The sequence below is a fragment of the Budorcas taxicolor genome, chromosome 7 (assembly GCF_023091745.1).
Source record: "Budorcas taxicolor isolate Tak-1 chromosome 7, Takin1.1, whole genome shotgun sequence".
NCBI classification, from domain to species: Eukaryota; Metazoa; Chordata; class Mammalia; order Artiodactyla; family Bovidae; genus Budorcas; species Budorcas taxicolor.
This window is the reverse complement of record NC_068916.1, coordinates 58,272,435-58,291,586: the sequence shown is the minus strand read 5'-3', so window position 1 is coordinate 58,291,586 and position 19,152 is coordinate 58,272,435. Positions and strand designations below refer to the sequence as shown.

General features: G+C 41.4%; 1 protein-coding gene across 1 annotated transcript in view; it reads left to right on the top strand.

Moving 5' to 3' along the window:
• Nucleotides 1–6,459: 6,459 nt before the first annotated feature.
• Nucleotides 6,460–19,152, top strand: part of DPYSL3 (dihydropyrimidinase like 3) — a 114,102-nt gene continuing 101,409 nt past the window's right edge. The window contains exon 1 of the mRNA XM_052644391.1: nucleotides 6,460–6,948. Within this exon, the coding sequence (XP_052500351.1) occupies nucleotides 6,568–6,948 (381 nt within the window). The 5' untranslated portion in view covers nucleotides 6,460–6,567. The remainder of the gene's footprint in view (nucleotides 6,949–19,152) is intronic.

Below are 19,152 nucleotides of genomic sequence, written 5' to 3'. Positions count from 1 at the left end.
ATGCTCAAACTACTCCACAATTGGAGTAGTTTGAGCATCATCTCACATGCTAGTAAAGTAATGCTCAAAATTCTCCAAGCCAGGCTTCAACAATACATGAACCATGAACTTCCAGATGTTCAAGCTGGTTTTAGGAAAGGCAGAGGAACCAGAGATCAAATTGCCAACATCCCCTGGATCAGTGAAAAAGCAAGAGAGTTCTAGGAAAACGTCTATTTCTGCTTTATTGACTATGCCAAAGCCTTTGACTGTGTGGATCACAATAAACTGTGGAAAATTCTGAAAAAGATGGGAATACCAGGCCACCTGACCTGCCTCTTGAGAAACCTGTATGCAAGTCAAAGCAACAGTTAGAACTGGACATGGAATAACAGACTGGTTCCGAATCATGAAAGGAGTACGTCAAGACTGTATATTCTCACCCTGCTTATTAACTTCTATGCAGAGTACATCATGAGAAATGCTGGGCTGGATGAAGCACAAGCTGGAATCAAGATTGCCAGGAGAAATATCAATAACCTCAGATATGCAGATTAAACCACCCTTATGGCAGAAAGTGAAGAAGAACTAAAGAGCTTCTTGATGAAAGTGAAAGAGGAGAGTGAAAAAGGTGGCTTAAAGCTCAACATTCAGAAAACAAAGATCATGGCATCTGGTCCCATCATTTCATGGCAAATAGATGGGGAAACAGTGTCAGAGTTTATTTTTGGGGGCTCCAAAATCACTGCAAATGGTGACTGCAGCCAAGAAATTAAAAGATGTTTACTCCTTGGAAAGAAAGTTATGACCAACCTAGACAGTATATTAAGAAACAGATACATTACTTTGCCAACAAAGGTCCATCTAGTCAAGGCTATGGTTTTTCCAGTGGTCATGTATGGATGTGAGAGTTGGACTATAAAGAACACTAAGCGCTGAAGAATTGATGCTTTTGAACTGTGGTGTGGAGAAGACTCTTGAGACTCCCTTGGTCTGCAAGGAGATACAACAACTCCATTCTAAAGGAGATCAGTCCTGAGTGTTCAATGGAAGGACTGATATTGAAGCTGAAACTCCAATACTTTGGCCACCTGATTGGAAGAACTGACCCATTTGAAAAGACCCTGATGCTGGGAAAAATTGAAGGCAGGAAGAGAAAGGGACGACAGAGAATGAGATGGTTGGATGGCATCACTGACTCAATGGACATGAGTTTGGGTGGACTCTGAGAGTTGGTGATGGACAGAGAGGCCTGGCGTCACAAAGAGTTGGACATGACTGAGCGACTGAACTGAACTGAACTGGTACCTGGTTCATTTTGTTGTTGGCAGAAACTACCATAACATTGTAGAGCGATTATACTCCATTAAAAAAATTTGATAACACCATTACAAGTTTAGAAAGAAAGAGAAAAGTACGCATAACCTAAACACAACTGTTTAAGTTTTTGTTTATCCCTTGTTAATAGTCAACATATTTAACAGTCATAAACATGACATATGCCTACTTTACATCCTGCTTCTTCACTTAAACTGCCATTGTTCACATTTTCCCATATTTGTTGAGAGTTTATGACTTTTTTTGAATTGTTGTATAGTATATTTATGGTATTATATTAGTTTCAGGTATACAACATAGTGATTCAGATTTTTTATAGATTATACTTCATTTGTGGTTATTATAAAATATTGCCTATATTCCCCATGCTGTCCAATATATGCTGTGCTGTGCTTAGTCACTCAGTCGTGTTCAACTCTGTGACCCCATGGACTGCAGCCCACCTGGCTCCTCTGTCCATGGAATTCTCCAGGCAAGAATACTGGAGTGGGTTGCCATGCTCTCCTCCAGGGGATCTTCCCAACCCAGGGATCAAACCTAGGTTTCCTGCATTGCAGGCAGATTCTTTACCAGCTGAGCTACCCGGGAAGCTGGTCCAATATATCCTTGTTGTTTGTTTCATACATAGTAGTTTGTATCTGTTAAACCCCATCCCTGTCGTATCCTGCCCCCATCTTTATAAAACGCTCCCTTCCCAAGACAAAACAAACAAAAATGACTGCAGTGCAGTTTATTTCACATCAAAGATGTCCTAGGCAATGCTATATCCGGACTGCTCCACACATTCCATTGCTTACCATCCAGGAGTCTCTGCCTTCCGCTCATCTATAGGTAATAGAAGACGCCGCCGGAATACATTTCCCTGAAGTTATAATCAGATACCCTATGGGCTCACTTCACAGGTCATCTCAATGCAAACTGGCAAGTCATTTACTACAGTTACAGAAAATGCAAATCTGATCAGGTATGTGACCAGTGGAAAGCTCCATTTTGTTGCTTGGTTAGGGAAATAGCTTGCTGTTTGTATGTGGTTTTGGATAACTTTTTCAGCAGGAAGTGACTTAAGGTGGCCACAGACATAATAGTCCTCTTATGTTTGTGACTGCCCTAAGTAATGTCTCCTCAACCTTTCTAGGGAGAGATGTGACAAGATCACTGTGTGTTCGTGGGGCTGTGTCCTTTGTTAGCTTGGCACTGGTAGGGTGTTTCTTTATGTGAGTGTTTGTCTGATTAAAGTTAACCTCTGCCCTGAAACAGTTGGATATTGTTTAGGTATTATTAGAATAATTTTCTTTGTTAACATCTCACTTTTAGTCTTTCCTTTATTTCCCCCTTTGGATCCTTACATCAGAACTCTGTTGTGAGGTGTTTTTTAAGAGCACAGGCTCTGAGTTAGCTGGTGAAGGATTTGAATTCTAGCTTGAATTGCTAGGTGTGATACTTTGGGCAAGAAATTTAACTTGTCCAGGCCTTATTTTCTCCACTGGTCAAATGAGAATAATCACACCAAATTTATGGGGTTGTTATGAAGGTTAAGGCCATGCACGTGGAGTTCTCAGCACAATGTCTTACTCAAGGAATGAAGTCCTTAATCATCCTGTTAAGTGGGTGAGGCAAATACAAAGAAGAAAGACATCTAGAAGTTAAGTAAGATGCTTGGCCAGAGGCCACAGAGTTGCAGAACTGGAGTCAGATCAGCCATTCCCATTTCAGTCTTCATTTCAGGACTGCTTGGCTTTCTTAATTAAACACATATGTGTATATGCAGCTGTTGACTCTTAAAGGTGATGTTTCATCAACAAATGTAATTATGGGGCATGTACATTGCAACAGTCATAGTGGTGAGGCAATGTAACTCGAATAATGGAGCATATCTATGCCCACACATGGGAAAACAGACAAGCCTTGTCTACCTTCAGAATGTGCTCCTCTCAAAGGAAACCTTGGATTCTTGGCACATATTTTGCTTCCAGTTACCATTCTGTCATAGCTTGGGCACTTAAGAGCCTCAGCTTCTCTAGTAAAATAATGTCACTTGACTCATAGTGTCATTAAGATTAATCAAGACACAATGGAAATCCTTAGCACTGAACTTAGCACAGAATTCCTGATAAATGTTAGCTGGTATCTTTATTGTTGCTGCTCCTGACAGTGAAGGTGCCGGGAGTGTTTATAGAAAGTCAGAGAGGGAAGACTTCAAGTCTTTCCTGGCTGGCCAATTAAAAAACTGGCTATCTTACTTTCTTCATAATTCTCATGACTATCTGACCTAATCTTTCTTACTGTCAGTTCCCCGCCACTAGACTTGTGTTCCACCAGGGAAGGAACCCAGGACAATCCTGGACACATAGGAAGTGTCCTCCTAACAGTCTGAAGATGAGTCAATTAAAGGAGGAGAAATGAAAGCAATGGGAAAGGAGAAGAAGGTAAGGTAACCTATAGGAGCAAAGAGGGAGAGAATGGCCTGTTTTATGGATATTTCACATGAATTTCTTTTTTATATATACATTTCTTTAAAAAAATATTGATTTATATTTGGCTGTGCTGGGTCTTCATTGCTGTGTGCAGGCTTTCTCTAGCTGCAGTGCATGGGTTTCACATTGTGGTGGCTTCTTTTTGGCAGAGCACAGCCTCTAGGGCGCACAGCCTTCAGCAGTTACAGTAGACGGGCTTAGTTGCCCCACAGCATGTGGAATCTTCCTGGACCAGAGATCAAACCCGTGACCCCTGCACTGGCAGATAGATTCTTAACCACTGGGCCACCAGGGAAGTCTCTCACATAAATTTCTGAGTCCAACATCACCAGCATTTGTTAAAAAGGAAGTATAGACAGTTTTGATGGAGTATAGACAGTCTTTAAGGTCCTGTCTCCTCTTTGTGGGATAGGTATAACTGGTGTCAATGTACTTGTCTTTGATTTGAGTTTATGTCAACTTCTATCCTTCAAACCACCAAGGCTGTTACAGGCCTGCCACTGAGATCCCACTTCCCACAATCCCAATTTCCCCCCAAACTGATGTTCAGAGTTTCAATTCATGAACTTCAGTGTAGATGCCTTTAAAGATCATGTCTATGCACACAAAGAAACCTTCCAAATGCTTATGGGCACTAAATGAATTAATACATATATGGGAAACAATTACATTAACAAATGGCACACAGCAACAGTACCAATGAATGTTCCCTACTGTTGTTTTTAATGTTATCATCATCATCCATTCATTCAAAAGAGATTTACGGAGTCCCTTAAGTGCCAACAGATGCTTTCAACTCAAGATATTATTCAAAGGTAGACTAAACAGATCAAATATCTGTCTTCATGGAGCTTATGATGTAGCGGAGAATTCAGAAGATGAAGTTGGGCAGGCCAGTGAATGACTGAGCTACCCAGATGGGTGGTTGCAGTCTATACTTTCAATAAGGGCAGGCCCTCATCTGCCTTGTTTAACACTGTCTCTCCAGTACCTTCTGAAGAGCAGAGTGGGCGTGCAGTTCATGTTCAATGACTAAGTAACTGCAAGAGTGAATTTCCAAGAAGGGGTCCGGTCGAAGGTGGGCATTACAGGTTTGGAGCTTAGGCAGGGTGTGCACATACTGTGTGAGCTCTGAGTTTGTGAACTCTGTGTTCAGGGGGCAGTCTGGCATAGAGTGTACGTGGGTGGACGTGGAAGAGGCTGTGGATGTGAGAGTGCACATATGCATGAGTAATACCTGCATGTGTGTCCGCTAATAGGAATGGCAAAAGTCTTTGGTTCTCAATTTTGAGGTAAATCTGGTCTTGTGTGTGGGGCCAAGTGTAGGGTTCTGGCCTCAATAAGTGAGGTATCAGCCAGGAAGTTGTCCGATGAGGACAAAGTATTAAGAGTACTTTGCAAGGTTTGTCTGATCAGTAGTGTAATTGTGTGTGATGCAAATCAAGGGTGGATAGGGACTTCCCTGGTGGGCCAGTGGTTAAGACTCTGGGCTTCCACTGCAGGGGGCATGGGCTCCATCCCTAATCAGGGGAACTAAGATCCCTCATGGCTGGAGGTTCAACCAAAAACAAACAAACAAACAAAAAACCCTGACACCTTAAGGTAAAAAAAAAGATGCGGTTTTCATTTTTTACCTATTTAGGTAAGCACATAGTAGAAAACCAGACAATTCAAACCAAATAAATCTTTTAAGTGACTTCCTTGGTGGTCCAGGGATTGAGCCTCCACCTTCCAATGCAGTGGCTGCAGGTTTGATCTGTGGTCTGGGAACTAAGATCCCACATGCCAGCAAGTCATGGCCAAAAGTAAATAAACAAATTAAGGGTGGATAAAAAGCAAAATCCAGGGTGAAATATATGAAGTAAGACTAGGTTGAAATGGGAATTCCCTGGTGGTCCAGTGGTTAAGACTTCCCCTTCCAATGCAAGGGGTGCAGTTGGATCCCTGGTTGGGGAGTGGTCCACATCAAAGAAAAATTAAAAGAATAAGTTGAAGTGTGTGAGTCTGTTACAGGTTTCTTGTGATTGTCAATAAGATGATGTGTCTGTAGGGCTCTGTAAGCCAATGATTCAGGAGTTCATTATGTGAGGGAGCAGGTTTGTGAGGCAGAGTCTAGAACAGGGAGCAATTGTGAGAAAACTCTAAGATTAGGATGAGACAGAGTCTGGGATTACGGGTAAACAAAGTCTGAGATTGTGAGTCTGGTAAATCTGAGTTTGTGTGTATGTGTGTGTGTTGCTGTAAATTAGGAGGAATTTAGAGTTTATGTCAACCCAGCTGAGCCAACAAAGTTTCCTCACCTGAGTGGGGCAGAGACTTGTGTTTGGGAGGCCAAATTGGGAATGAGTGTGGGTAAAACGGAGTTTGTGCTCACATGTGAGTGAGGCGAGCTCTTGAGTGTCAACCTGGGGGTTGTTGGGCGAGCTGGAACCGTGCCTGTGTGTGTGCGCGCGCGCCAAGTTGGATTTCTCCTTTGGATGGGCGGCGGGGACGCGTGATCGCGAGGCCACGTTAGGGTCCCGGCGCGCAGGAGGTGCGGCCGGCTGGGCGGGCGAGGCGGGCGAGCGGAACACGCCGCCGCTCCGGCCCAAGCGCTGCGCTCGCTGGCTCGGGGCTCGCAGGGGACTGGCAGGAACCGGAGCAGCACTGCCGCCTCTGGCGCGAAGGCTCAGGCGCCTCCTCCCGCCCCAGTCACTGTGGTTCGGCGCACGCTGCCGGCTGCTGCCCTTTCCGCCTTTGGGGAAGAGAACCCACGGGCCGCTGTCGCGATCCAACCATGGCCTCGGGCCGCAGAGGCTGGGACAGCTCCCATGAAGACGATCTGCCCGTGTACCTGGCCAGGCCGGGCACCACCGACCAGGTCCCGCGGCAGAAGTACGGCGGCATGTTCTGCAACGTGGAGGGCGCCTTCGAGAGCAAGACGCTGGATTTCGATGCCCTGAGCGTGGGGCAGCGCGGCGCGAAGACTCCCCGGAGCAGCCAGGGCAGCGTCCGAAGCTCGGGGAGCCGACCTGGCGCCGAGGGGGATACCCCGCACCGGGGCCAAGGCCGGGAGGAGAGCCGGGAGCCCGCGCCCGCGTCGCCCGCGCCCGCTGGGGTGGAGATCCGGAGCGCCACCGGCAAGGAGGTTTTGCAAAACCTCGGCCCCAAGGACAAGGTAAGGGGGCCCGGGTTTCCTCTCCTCCTGTCCTCGCTCCCTTTCCAGCCCCGGGGCGCCTTGGCCCTGGCACAACTTTCTCTCGTTCACTTTGTTGGGGGGGGGGATGGAGGACTAGGGGGAGGATGCCGAGTGCATCGAGACCTTCCAGCCGGAATCTGGGTTATTCACGCGTGTCCCCACTGTAGCATCTTTGTGCGCGCGGGACACGGGGTGCGTGGGTCCCCTCCCTTCCCTGCCGCATCCCCGGGCCATCGGTTCTGAGTGGGTGTGTCAGCCCGGCCAGTGCAGGAAGGCTGAGTGACTTCTAGCCCTTCTCTCGGTCTGAGTACCCACCAGGCACAATTATCTTCTTGATCTCCCTTCGGACTCTAGATTAAATCTCAACCCAGGTCACCAGGGCAGAGGGCAAACTGGTCCCGGGAAAGCGGGGTCATCTCCATAGTACCCGGATGAAAGTACAGGCTGGGCGGTTTCCCCTCTCAGTCTTCCAACATCAGCTCTGCTCCTGAAACTTTTCAGTGTGGAGCCACCAGACTAAACACCCGAAACCCCTTGCTTCTCTTCTGCCCTGGGTCGACATTTCACATCTGTGTTTGTTAAGTGTATATTTGTGTAGGTAGCTTGGCGCGAGGCTGGGGAGCCAGGAGGCTGGGGAGCCAGCTGTCTGGGGAAGAGTGGTATTGTGTTTTTGAAAATAGGCAAGAGTATTAAGGGCGCATATTAAACTAGTACAGCTGCAAGTTCCCCACTGCTCTTCCATGTGCCAAAGCCAGTTTTTTCTGTGCGTATTTTTCAGAAACTCATGTCACACTGAGCTTAAGATATGGCACTTAAGATGTGGCACTGAAACTCGGCTTGCCCTCATTTATTTCATAAAAAAGCAGGACTATAGTTCAGAAAACTCAGGGCCTGGGCGGGAGGGATTGGAGTATTCAGGAGTTCAAACTGACCCTTTTGAGTTGGGGAACAATAGTAATCAGATACCTCACCCTTGTCTAGATAATGGCTGCAAAATCCAGCCTGCATATATTGTATTGGACTAATACGGTTATGAATCATAACCTGAAATGGAAATGTTTGCCTCAGAGCAATTAAAGTTAATGCTAACCCAAGTTTTAGATGTTTTTCCATTAAAATGCAGCGAGCCAGTGAAAGGAGAGAACTTCTCTCTGCTGCTTAATTTTTGGAAGTTAAAAAAAAAATAAACTAAGTTTTAAGAATTGATAACAGGAAAGAAAGGACCAAAATGAGTATGGTTTTAAGGTGCCTTTGGGGAACAACGTCACTATGTCTTGGAATCACTCATTTAGTTTGTGATTTTCACATCATCCTTAGAATGTGGGATTCCTCTAGGTCCCACTTAAATACCCTTTTAGGAAAAGCTTCTGACCTTTTGAGAAGGGTTTGGCTGATTTTGAAACTGAAGAATAGCCCTAGGGAAAGATTATTGCCTCTTTTCAGATCTGACTTTGATAAGTATTGAAATGTCCCCTTCCTGATTCGAAGGGATGGGAGAGGTGATGGAAAAGGTCGGTAACAATTGCTATGAGTCAGAGCTATTCCCTTTGCTGGAACACCCCTGATGTAAGCCAGATAATGTGCCTGGTTTGCAGGATTTAAGAATGGTAACTAGAGAAAGGGAAAATGTTCCTCTTTTAAACCCAACATGTCTGTCTTTTTCTTTCTTTTTGCAAACCCTGTACTTTTGGCTCTTAATTGAAAAATAATAATACAACCAGGATTTGTAGTGCTATATGCTTATTTCCAAGTTCAGGCTTGCTGTCAGCTTTATCCAGACCATATTATTATCTCTAATTTAGTTGAATCACACTGATCGGAGAGACATCAGAGGTTATCTACTTCTGAACTTATTTCCTCCAGGATGAAGATAGGGTGTTTGGATTTATCTTTGTGGCCGAAATGCCTGGTACGTTGGAGGTGCTGGATAAAAGTCTGATAAAACCCCCATAATGAAGCCATCTTTTTGGCTATGTAGGTACAAAATCATCATCTGGTCTCTGTTTAAATACTACCATTTACAGGGAGCTCACTTGTTCACATGAAGCAATTTTGGAGCATTTTACATTAAAAAAAAAAAGTCCAAGTCTACCTACCTTAGTTTCTACAAACTATTCTTGGCTCTGGGAATATATGAATAACAATGTTTCCTTATGGCAAAATATTTTAATGAGTTTAAGCATGTAGGCTTGTGTATCTGTCAGAAAAGCTGAGATAATGTCACAGTAACAAACAGTCCTCAAATCCCAGTGGCTTAATCGAACAATAATGGTTTGGTTTTTGCTCCTGCTACTTGTCTATCATGGATCTTCAGGACAGCTGTTAATCATTGCCCTTCAGAGACCTAGACTGATGGAGGTTCCATGTCCTCACATCCAAGGTATGAAAAGCATGTGGTAAATTGCTCATAGACTCTTAAACTCCCACACTAAAGTCATGTATATGACTTATGGCCATATTTCCTGGACCAGAGCAAATCATCAGTTCATGTTCACCTTCAAAAATATTGAGAAAGTTAACAGTCTTTCTAGGATTCTGTAAAATGGAGATTAGAAATATTTGGGAAATAGCTTTAATCTCTCTCCCAGATCTGTGGGTGGATAAGTGGGATGAAAACTGGCTCAACCATTATAAGTTATGTGGCCATAGATGTGTAACGTATTCTCCAGGCTTCAGTTTTCCTCCTTTGCAAAATGCAGATAACAGTGACTACTTTGTATATGGTACTCAATACATGTTAATTATTATTATCCTTTGCTTTTATTGCCTTTTATACATTTTAGGGCAATTAGCACATTCTCCCTAAAATTCTCCTTTTTAGCCTTATTATTCCTAGTTTCTTCAGCTCTCCCTGCTATGAGCCTTTCACCACTTGGATTTCCTTTTCAGATACTTTATACATATTCTTTCAAAAATATAGTGCCCAGAACTGAACACAGTGTTCTACATGGGATATGGCCATGCCCAAGTGCATTAGGCTAGTTACTTTCCCTGATTTATATACAACTTATGATTCTATAGTAAAGATTACACATAATAATTCAGTAATCCATGTCCTGCTGTTGTCTCCATAGTAAATTCTATGTCATTCAAGCCTTCAGAAACTTTTCCGCATAAGCCAGGATGTTGTTTTTCAGTTGCTAAGTCATATTCAACTCTTTGTGACCCCATGGACTACAGCATTCCAGGCTCCTCAGTCCTACTATCTCCTGGATTTTGCTCAGATGCCTGTCATTGAGTCAGTGATTCTATCTATCCATCTCATCCTCTGTCGTCCCTGCTCCTTTTGCCTTCAATCTTTCCCACCATGAGGGTTTTTTCCAATGAGTCAACTCTTTGCATCAGGTGACCAACCTATTGGAGCTTCAGCTTCAGCATCAGTCCTTCTGATGAATATTCAGGGTTCATTTCCTGTAGGATTGATTGGTTTGATCTCCTTGAAGTCCAGGGTACTCTCAAGAGTCTTCTCCAGCCCACAATTCGAAAGCATCATCTCTTTGGAGCTCAGCCTTCTTTATGGTCCAACTCTCACATCCGTACATGATTACTGGAAAAACCATAGCTTTGACTATATGAACCTTTGTCAGCAAAGTAATATCTCTTCTTTTGAACAATGCAGTCTAGGTTTGTCATAGCTTTCCTTCCAAGGAGAAAGTGTCCTTTAATTTCATGGCTGCAGTCACTGTTCACAGTGATTTTGGAGCCCAAGAAAAGAAAATTTGTCATTGCTTCCACTTTTCCCCCTTCTATTTGCCATGAAGTGATGGCACTGGATGCCATGATCTTAGTTTTTTGAATGTTGAGTTTCAAGGTAATTTTTTCACTGTCCTCTTTCACCCTCATCAAGAGGCTATTTAGTTCCTCTTTACTTTCTGCCATTAGAGTAGTATTATCTGCATATCTGAAGTTGTTGATATTTCTCCCCACAATCTTGATTCCAGCTTGTGATTCATCCAGCCAGGCATTTGTCGTGATCTACTCTGCATAGAAGTTAAGTAAGCAGAATGTCAGTGTATAGCCTTGTTGTACTATTTTCCCAATTTTGAATCAGTCCATTGTTCTATGTACAGTTCCAACTGTTGCTTCTTAAAGCAAGGATATCTGCATACTATGTTGCTACAGTTGAACTTAAAACCAAAAGAAAAGAAAAACCCTTTAACTATAGGATTTTAAGTTTTTCCCCCTCTATAATGTTCATCACCACTTTAGCTTATTTTTCTACTATCAGGATAATTTTGAGCTTAATTCTATAATAAAATATCCCTTATTCCAGATTTGAACTGTCTATAGATTTGATAATATCTCTTTTTGAACATTTTCTATGTGCCTGACATAGATAGTGGAAAGATCTGCCCTTGCCCTACATTTTGGTTACATGTCAAGAACAGATACACACACACACACACACACACACACACACACCCCACACCACACACACAGATCTTCCCACTACATGCACCTTAAAAACCATCTACATCTCCCTGCCAGCCCATGATTCAGTATGCTTGGAGCTCAGTTGCTCAGTCTTTGAGAACAGTCTTTGCTGCAAAATCCTTATTCTTGCAAGTTAATTCTGCAGCTATCAAAAGAGTTTTTTAAAAAATACCATGATAAAATTAAAATATGCTCTATTTCTAGCATATGTAGTTATTAATTCCCACCTGAAGGAAATCAGTTTGGTTAATAAATGAATACCTTATGAAAGGATTAAATAACAAAAGTGTTTTTTCGGAATAAAAACATAAAAAATGTCACTGAATTATCCTCCAAATGCCAAGTTCCAGGTTTGAGATATCTCTGGGTGTTTCTCTTGTGGTTCTGGACCTATTTGTAAACATTTTGTTAAATTGTATATTTACATTTTTCTCATGCTAGGCATTCATATTGCCAAAATTCTCCACACAACATTTTGTTTATAATTTCTGACAGTATAAAAAAGGCAATTCTAAGTGAAAAGAAAATATTTTTCACCATTTGTCAAGATGGTTTCCACATATGCAGAATTTTCTCTAGCAGTGAAGAAATTACTAAAGGGAGGAGAATTATCATATATGGTCTGCCAAGAGCAAATGATTCTGCAAAGACTGTCATCCGTAAAAACAAAGCAACGACATTATGATTACATAGGTCTATTGATAACTCCCTTTTGGGAACTGGGGGTCCTTTCTAGTTCCCAGCTTCTCACATGGGCCATTTTTGTGCAAAATGTTTCCTTATGAATTCAGCAGGGCTTTTGGTTCTAGGAGGAGAGAATTTTGAAACAAATGAGATGTGCCTTTTACCTTTTACCATTTGTGTTTTTTTTTTCCAATCCTGGGTGATGGTTTTCAAAATAATTCAGAGAAATGAAGTCTTTGTTCTTACCCTCCACGAAGGAAGACAGCTGGGAATAGAATTCTAGGTCTCTCTGGTCATCCCGTCCACACTCCGTAATGCAAAGGCATTTGCTGCTCTGACAAACTAAAGTATACACTCAGGCTGGGGGAAAGGCTCTTCCTGGCCCTCAGGCCACACTTGAATTGAAGAGTATATTTACTTCGCTAAACCTGGAAGTGTTTGAAACCATTCAAAACTTTAGTTTAGTTTGACAGTAGGCATTTGAGGAACATAAAAACTGTGCCTCCTAAGTAATGCTATGATTGGCAAAGTTCCCTCAAAGTAATGGTCCCTGACGACTGGGTTTTGCTGACGATGCTTGTTAGTAATGTTTTAGAAGACCAGAGGACTGTCTGTGATGCTTTTCTGTTAGTGATTTCTATAGCTGATTCTCTCTCTGATTAGTTTCCACTGAGCATTATCCCTGCAAATACTGTTCCGGTGAGACAGCAGGTAAAGCTCCCTAGGAAGAGGAAATCTGGCTGAGAAGAGTGCCATCCTTGAGTGCAAGTTCAGCCCTCCTTTTGCAGGACAAGGGAGAAGCTCCATTTGGGTGTGTAAGCACATTTTAAAAATTAAACTTTTAGGAAAATGCTAAAATTTACCTCACGTGATATTTAAAAAACAGTTCAACTCCGTCAAAATCAGTGAAATGAGGCAGAAATAAAAAGACAACTGGGTAAAGCATTACCTTCCTTTAACCATTAGTTTTCTTCAGCTATACAGTTTAGGTAGGTTGTTAAACTTGCTTCCCAGGTGGCTCAAACGGTAAAGTATCTGCTTGCAATGCAGGAGACCTAGGTTTGAGTCCTAGGTCAGGAAGATCCCCTGGAGAAGGGCATGGTAACCCACTCCAGTATTCTTGCCTGGAGAATCCCATGGACAGAGGAGTCTGGTGGGCTACAGTCCGTGGGATCACAGAGTCGGACACGACTGACTAATAGTTAGGCAAGTTACCTCACTTTTCTGAGTTTTAGTTTCATCTTTTCTAAAATAAAGGGGCTGGACCAGATGGTCTATAACCTTTTCTGATTGTGTACCTTTATGCAGAAAATTTTAGAGCATGCTCTCTTTCTGTATATATATATATATATATATATACACACACACACATATATGTGTACACAGATGTGCATATATATATTACATATATAAATATATTAATATCTTATGGCATTATTAAATTTAAAACTACATATAGATGTTGTTGTTTAGTCACTAAGTCATGTCCAACTGTTTTGTGACTCCATGGATTGTAGCCCACCAGGCTTCTCTGTCCATGGGATTTCCCAGGCAAGAATACTGGAGTGGGTTGCCATTCCCTTCTTGAGGGGATCTTCCCAACCCAGGGGCTGAACTGGTATCTCCTGCTTGGCAGGCCATGCATATATGTAAGTTACATATACAAATAATGTATTAATATCTTATGACATTATTAAATACAAAGAAAAAGTACAAACTAAAAAAGAGATATTGTCAGAGATACAAGTATGTCCTGATATTTTTTTCTTGTACTCTGGTGGCTTGTCTTGCCCACCCAGTTGGGTGAGTACCTGTAAGTCTGTGGTCTTTGGAACAATGCTGTAGCAGTCAGTGGTTCTAATGTTATAGTCATTAGTGATTCATTGTCAGCCTGAGTTCTTCAGGGACATATCCTCTTTTATGGACTAGCAACTAGAGAAAAGTTCACAGCCCTTGAAGGTTTGTGATGAGGCTGCAGGCCAGGTGCTGGTTAGTGCTCAGTGTACTTTATAAATGTATGTGTGGGGTTGGGCCAGTGGGATATGGATAACAAGGGTCACCATAAATATAATGAAAAGTTCCCAGGTCTCCCTTTATGCATTAATTTTTTGTTTTCTCATTGATTCAAAACCATTTACTAAGCACTATTTATGTAGGTGCACAATCAAAAACTAGTATTGGAGGAACAAAGATGAATGAAATAGGTAAACATAAAGTGCCTTTCATCATAGTCCCCCAGAAAAAAACTGCTGTTAACAGGAGTCTACTTTCTCCATTTCAAAATACAAGTTGGAACATGTAGCATTATCTGTTTTTAAGCAATTTTTTAAACCACTTTTTGAAGCATTTATTAAACTTTATTTCTGAGAGTAAGTTTAGGTTCATAGCATAATTGGGTGGAAAGTACAGAGATTTCCCATATTTTTCATGCATAACCTCCTCCATTCTTGCATAACCACCTCCATTACCAGCATCAGAGTTTGTTGCAATCGAGAACCTATTGACACATTCTCATCACTTGAAGTCCATGGCTTACATTAGGGTTCACTCTTGGTGTTGTGCATCCTCTGGATTTTGACAAATGTATAATGACATGTATCCATCATTATTGTATCATGCAGAGTATTTTCACTGCCCTAAAAATCCTTTGTGCTGTGTATATTCATCCCTCTCTTTCCTCTAACCCCTGGCAACTACGTTCTTAAAAAACTGTTTCTATAGTTTTGCCTTTTCCAGAATGTCATACAGTTGGAATCATATAATATCCAACCTTTTCAGGTTGTTTTATTTTATCAGTAATATGGATTTAAATTTCCTCCACGTCTTTTCATTTTAGCACTGAATATTCCATTGTCTAGATTTACTACAGTGTACTTACCCATTCACTTACTGAAGGACATCTTGGTTGTGTCCAAGTTTTGGCAGTTAGGATTAAAGCTGTTGTAAACTTTTATTTGAAGCTTTTTGTGTGGACATAAATTTTTAATTTGCTTGAGTAAATTGAGTGTGATTGTTGGATTGTATGATAAGAATATGTTCTGTTTTGTTAAAAAAAAATCTCTAAATGGTCTCATAAAGTTTTGTATTCCCACCAGCAATGAATGAGAATTCCTGGTGCCCCACACCGTTGTCAGCATTTGGTATTATCACTATTTTGGATTTTAGCCATTCTAATAGGTATGTATGTGGGGCTTTCCTAGTAGCTCAGACAGTAAAGCATCTGCCTGCAATGCAGGAGACCTGGGTTCAATCCCTGGGTTGGGAAGATCCCCTGGAGAAGGAAATGGCATGAAGTAGTATCTCATTGTTGCCTTAGTTCCAACTATGTTGCAGCTCCCTAATGACATAACATGCTGAACATGTTTGTATATGCTTACTTGTCATCTTGTATTATTTTCTTCTTGTGAGGTGTCTGTTCAGGTCTTCTGCTCATTTTTAAATTGAGTTGTTCATTTTATTATTGTTTTAAGCATTCTTCTATATTTTGTACAAGGATCCTTTATCGTTTGTGTATCTTGCAAGTATTTTCTCCCAGTCTGTGGCTTGTCTTCTGATTCTCTTGTCATTTTGTTGTATGGAGCAGAAATTTTAAAATTTTAATCAAGTTCACCTTATTCGTTATTTCTTTTGTGAATTGTACCTCTGTTGTATCTAAAAAGTCATTGCCATACCCAAAGTCATTAAGATTTTCTTCTATCTTATCTTCTAGGGATTTAGAGTTTTGCACTTACGTTTAGGTTTGTGATCCATTTTGAACTAAATTTTGTAAAGGGTGTAAGATCTGTGTCTAGATTCATTTTCCTCTTGTGGATGTCCAGTTGTTCCAGCACCATTTGTAGAAAGACTGTCTTTGTTCCACTGTATTCCCCTCACTCCTTTGTCCAAGATCAGTTCAGTTCAGTTCAGTCGCACAGTCGTGTCCGACTCATTGCGACCCCAAGAACTGCAGCACACCAGGCCTCCCTATCCATCACCAAACCCCGGAGTTCACACAAACTCATGTCCATTGAGTCCGTGATGCCATCCAGCCATCTCATCCTCTGTCATCCCCTTCTCCTCTTGCCCCCAATCCCTCCCAGCATCAGAGTCTTTTCCAATGAGTCAATTCTTCGCATGAGGTGGCCAAAGTATTGGAGTTTCAGCTTCAGCATCAGTCCTTCCAATGAACACCCAGAACTGATCTCCTTTAGGATGGATTGGTTGGATCTCCTTGCAGTCCAAGGGACTCTCAAGAGTCTTCTCCAACACCACAGTTCAAAAGCATCAATTCTTGGGTGCTCACCTTTCTTCACAGTCCAACTTTCACATCGATACATGACCACTGGAAAAACTATAGCCTTGACTAGAGGGACCTTTGTTGACAAAGTAATGTCTCTGCTTTTCAATATGCTATCTAGGTGGGTCATAACTTTCCTTCCAAGATCAGTTGACTGTATTTATATGGATCTGTTTCTTGGCAATATCACACTGTCTTGATTACTGTAGCTTTATAGTAAGTATAGAAGTTGAATAATATTGGTTCCTTAGTTTCTTATCATCAAATATTCAGATTGTCCATTTCTTCTTGTGTGAGTTTTAGTGGATTGTGTCTTTCAAGGAATGAGTCCATTTCATCTGGGTTATCAAGTTTATGGGCATAGAGTTTTTCATAATACTCCTTTATTATCCTTTTAATGTATATGATGATATCCCCCTCTTCTTTTCAGATATATGTAATTTATACATATAATTTATGTCTTCTCTTTTTCTTTAACTATCCTGCCTAGATACTTATCAATTTTATTGATTTTTTTTGAAAAATCAAGCTTTTGGTTTTAATTTTCTGTTTTTTTTTAAATTGAATGGATTTGTTCTGTTTTTTATTTTCTTTTCTTCTGCTTAATTTGGATCTAATTTGTCTGTCTTTTCTAGTTTCCCAAGATGAAAACTTAGACTTGATTTTAGATCTTTCTGCCTTTCTAATATATGCATTCAATGTTATACATTTTCCTCTAAGCACTGCTTTAATTTCATTCCATGGAGTTTGGTATGTTGTGGTTTCACTTTTATTTTCTCAAAATATTTTAAAATTTCTTTTGAGATTTCTTCTTTGCCCTGTGTGTTACTTAGAAGGGTGCTATTTAATCTCCAAGTATTTGGGGAATATTCTGGCTATCTTTCTCTTACTGATTTGTAGTTTAATTCTACTGTGATCTGAGAATAAATATTATGTGATTTCTATTCTCTTAATTTAGTTAAAGTATGTTTTATAGTCCAAAATGTGATAGATCTTGGTGAATGTTTTGTGTGAGCTTGAGGAGAATGTAAAGCCTGCTGTAGTTGGATGAAATAGTCTGTAGATATCAGTTATATCTAGTTAATTGATAGTTCTGTTGCATTCAACTACATCTTTATTGCTTTTCTGCCTACTGGATTTGTCCATTTTTAATAGGGGGGTATTAAAATCTCTAATGTAATAGTGGATTTATCTTTTTCTTTTTGAAGTTCTATCAGATTTTGCCTGACATACTTTAATGCTCTGTTTTTAAGTACATATACATTTAGATTTGTTATACCTTCCTGGAGAATTAATCCCTTTATCATTAAATAATACTCTTCTTTATACCTGATGACTCTGTTTCTGATGTTCATTCAATCTCTTCAAACTGTGCAGTGTGTTCGTTTTTTTTTACTTTTAGTATGGTTTGTTATTTTTTGTTGAAAGCTAGATACATGTACTAGGTAAAAGAAACTCCAGTAAGTAGACCTTCACTAATGTGGTGGTAAGATGTGAGTGGAGGGGAAGCATTCTGCAGTGCTATGATTAGGTCTCAGTCTTTTGATGAGCCTATACTTCTGAAATCTGAACGTTAGCAACTTCACAATCCTTCCCTGTCACCCATTAGGTGGGACAGGATGGCTGGAGGGGACTGGAGTTGTGTACTTTCCTTCTCCCACATGGAAGGCTAGAGGTTGTTAGTACTGGATATTCCCCCCACTCCCCCCATCAGGTAGATTAGGCTCTGATCAAACACAGCAAGTTAGGCTCTGGTGAAGTAGTTTCTTCTGAAGTGACGTGAAGTCGCTCAGTCGTGTCCAACTCTTTGCGACCCCATGGACACCAGGCTCCTCCGTCCATGGGATTTTCTAGGCAAGAGTACTGGCATGGATTGCCATTTCCTTCTCCAGGGAACTTCCTGACCCAGGGATCGAACCCAGGTCTCCCACATTGTAGACAGACGCTTTACTGTCTGAGCCACCAGGGAAGTCCTACAGAATGCTCTGGTATAAATAAAAATACTCCTCTCCCAGCAAGAAGCCGCAGGGCTTTTTCTCTAATATTCACTCTGAGGATGAGATGGAGGCAGCAGTCAGAGAACGTTCAGGGTTCTCTGATGACGGGATAACTGGGTCCCCTGGCATTTTTAACTCTCCGAGTTGGCCAAGCTGTGCCTCCAGCAATCCATCAATTCCAGGTCGGCGTTTCTTGCCTCAGCAGTGTTTCCTCTGGGAGTGTTCACTCCTGACTTTCTGCTCCGGGAAGGTGTGATTCTGCACTCACCCCTCTGTTTTCTCCAGTCTGGGAGGCAGTGGTTTTCTCTGTGTCCTCTCTTTTCTGTTGGATCTAAGAACTGGTACATTTTTTCAGCTTTTTACTTGTTAGGATGAAGTGGCAACTTCTTAGCTCCTTACATGCTGGATCTGAAATCCTAAACTATATATCTTTTAAAATCTAAGTTATTATGGTACCTTTACAGAGCATCAAAGATTTTTCCAAAATATAACTTACAGTAGCAGTATAGTACTCTGCTGTGAGACATCATATATTTAATCACTTATTCCTTCTAACTGGACCATTTAAATTTATGTTTTGCTTTCAATTTTGACTTCATTTTTACTTTCCCCTTTTTTGCTGTTGTAAATAAGGAAGTGGTAGACCTCCTTCTAGCTAAATCTTTTTGTATATCCATTTCATTACCATTTGTCTGTGGGAATTTCCTATAAATGGACACTTGTGGTATGGTCATTTTCATGCTGCAGAATTACTGAGCATGGGGTGGTTGCTTCCGATGTGGAACTTCATGG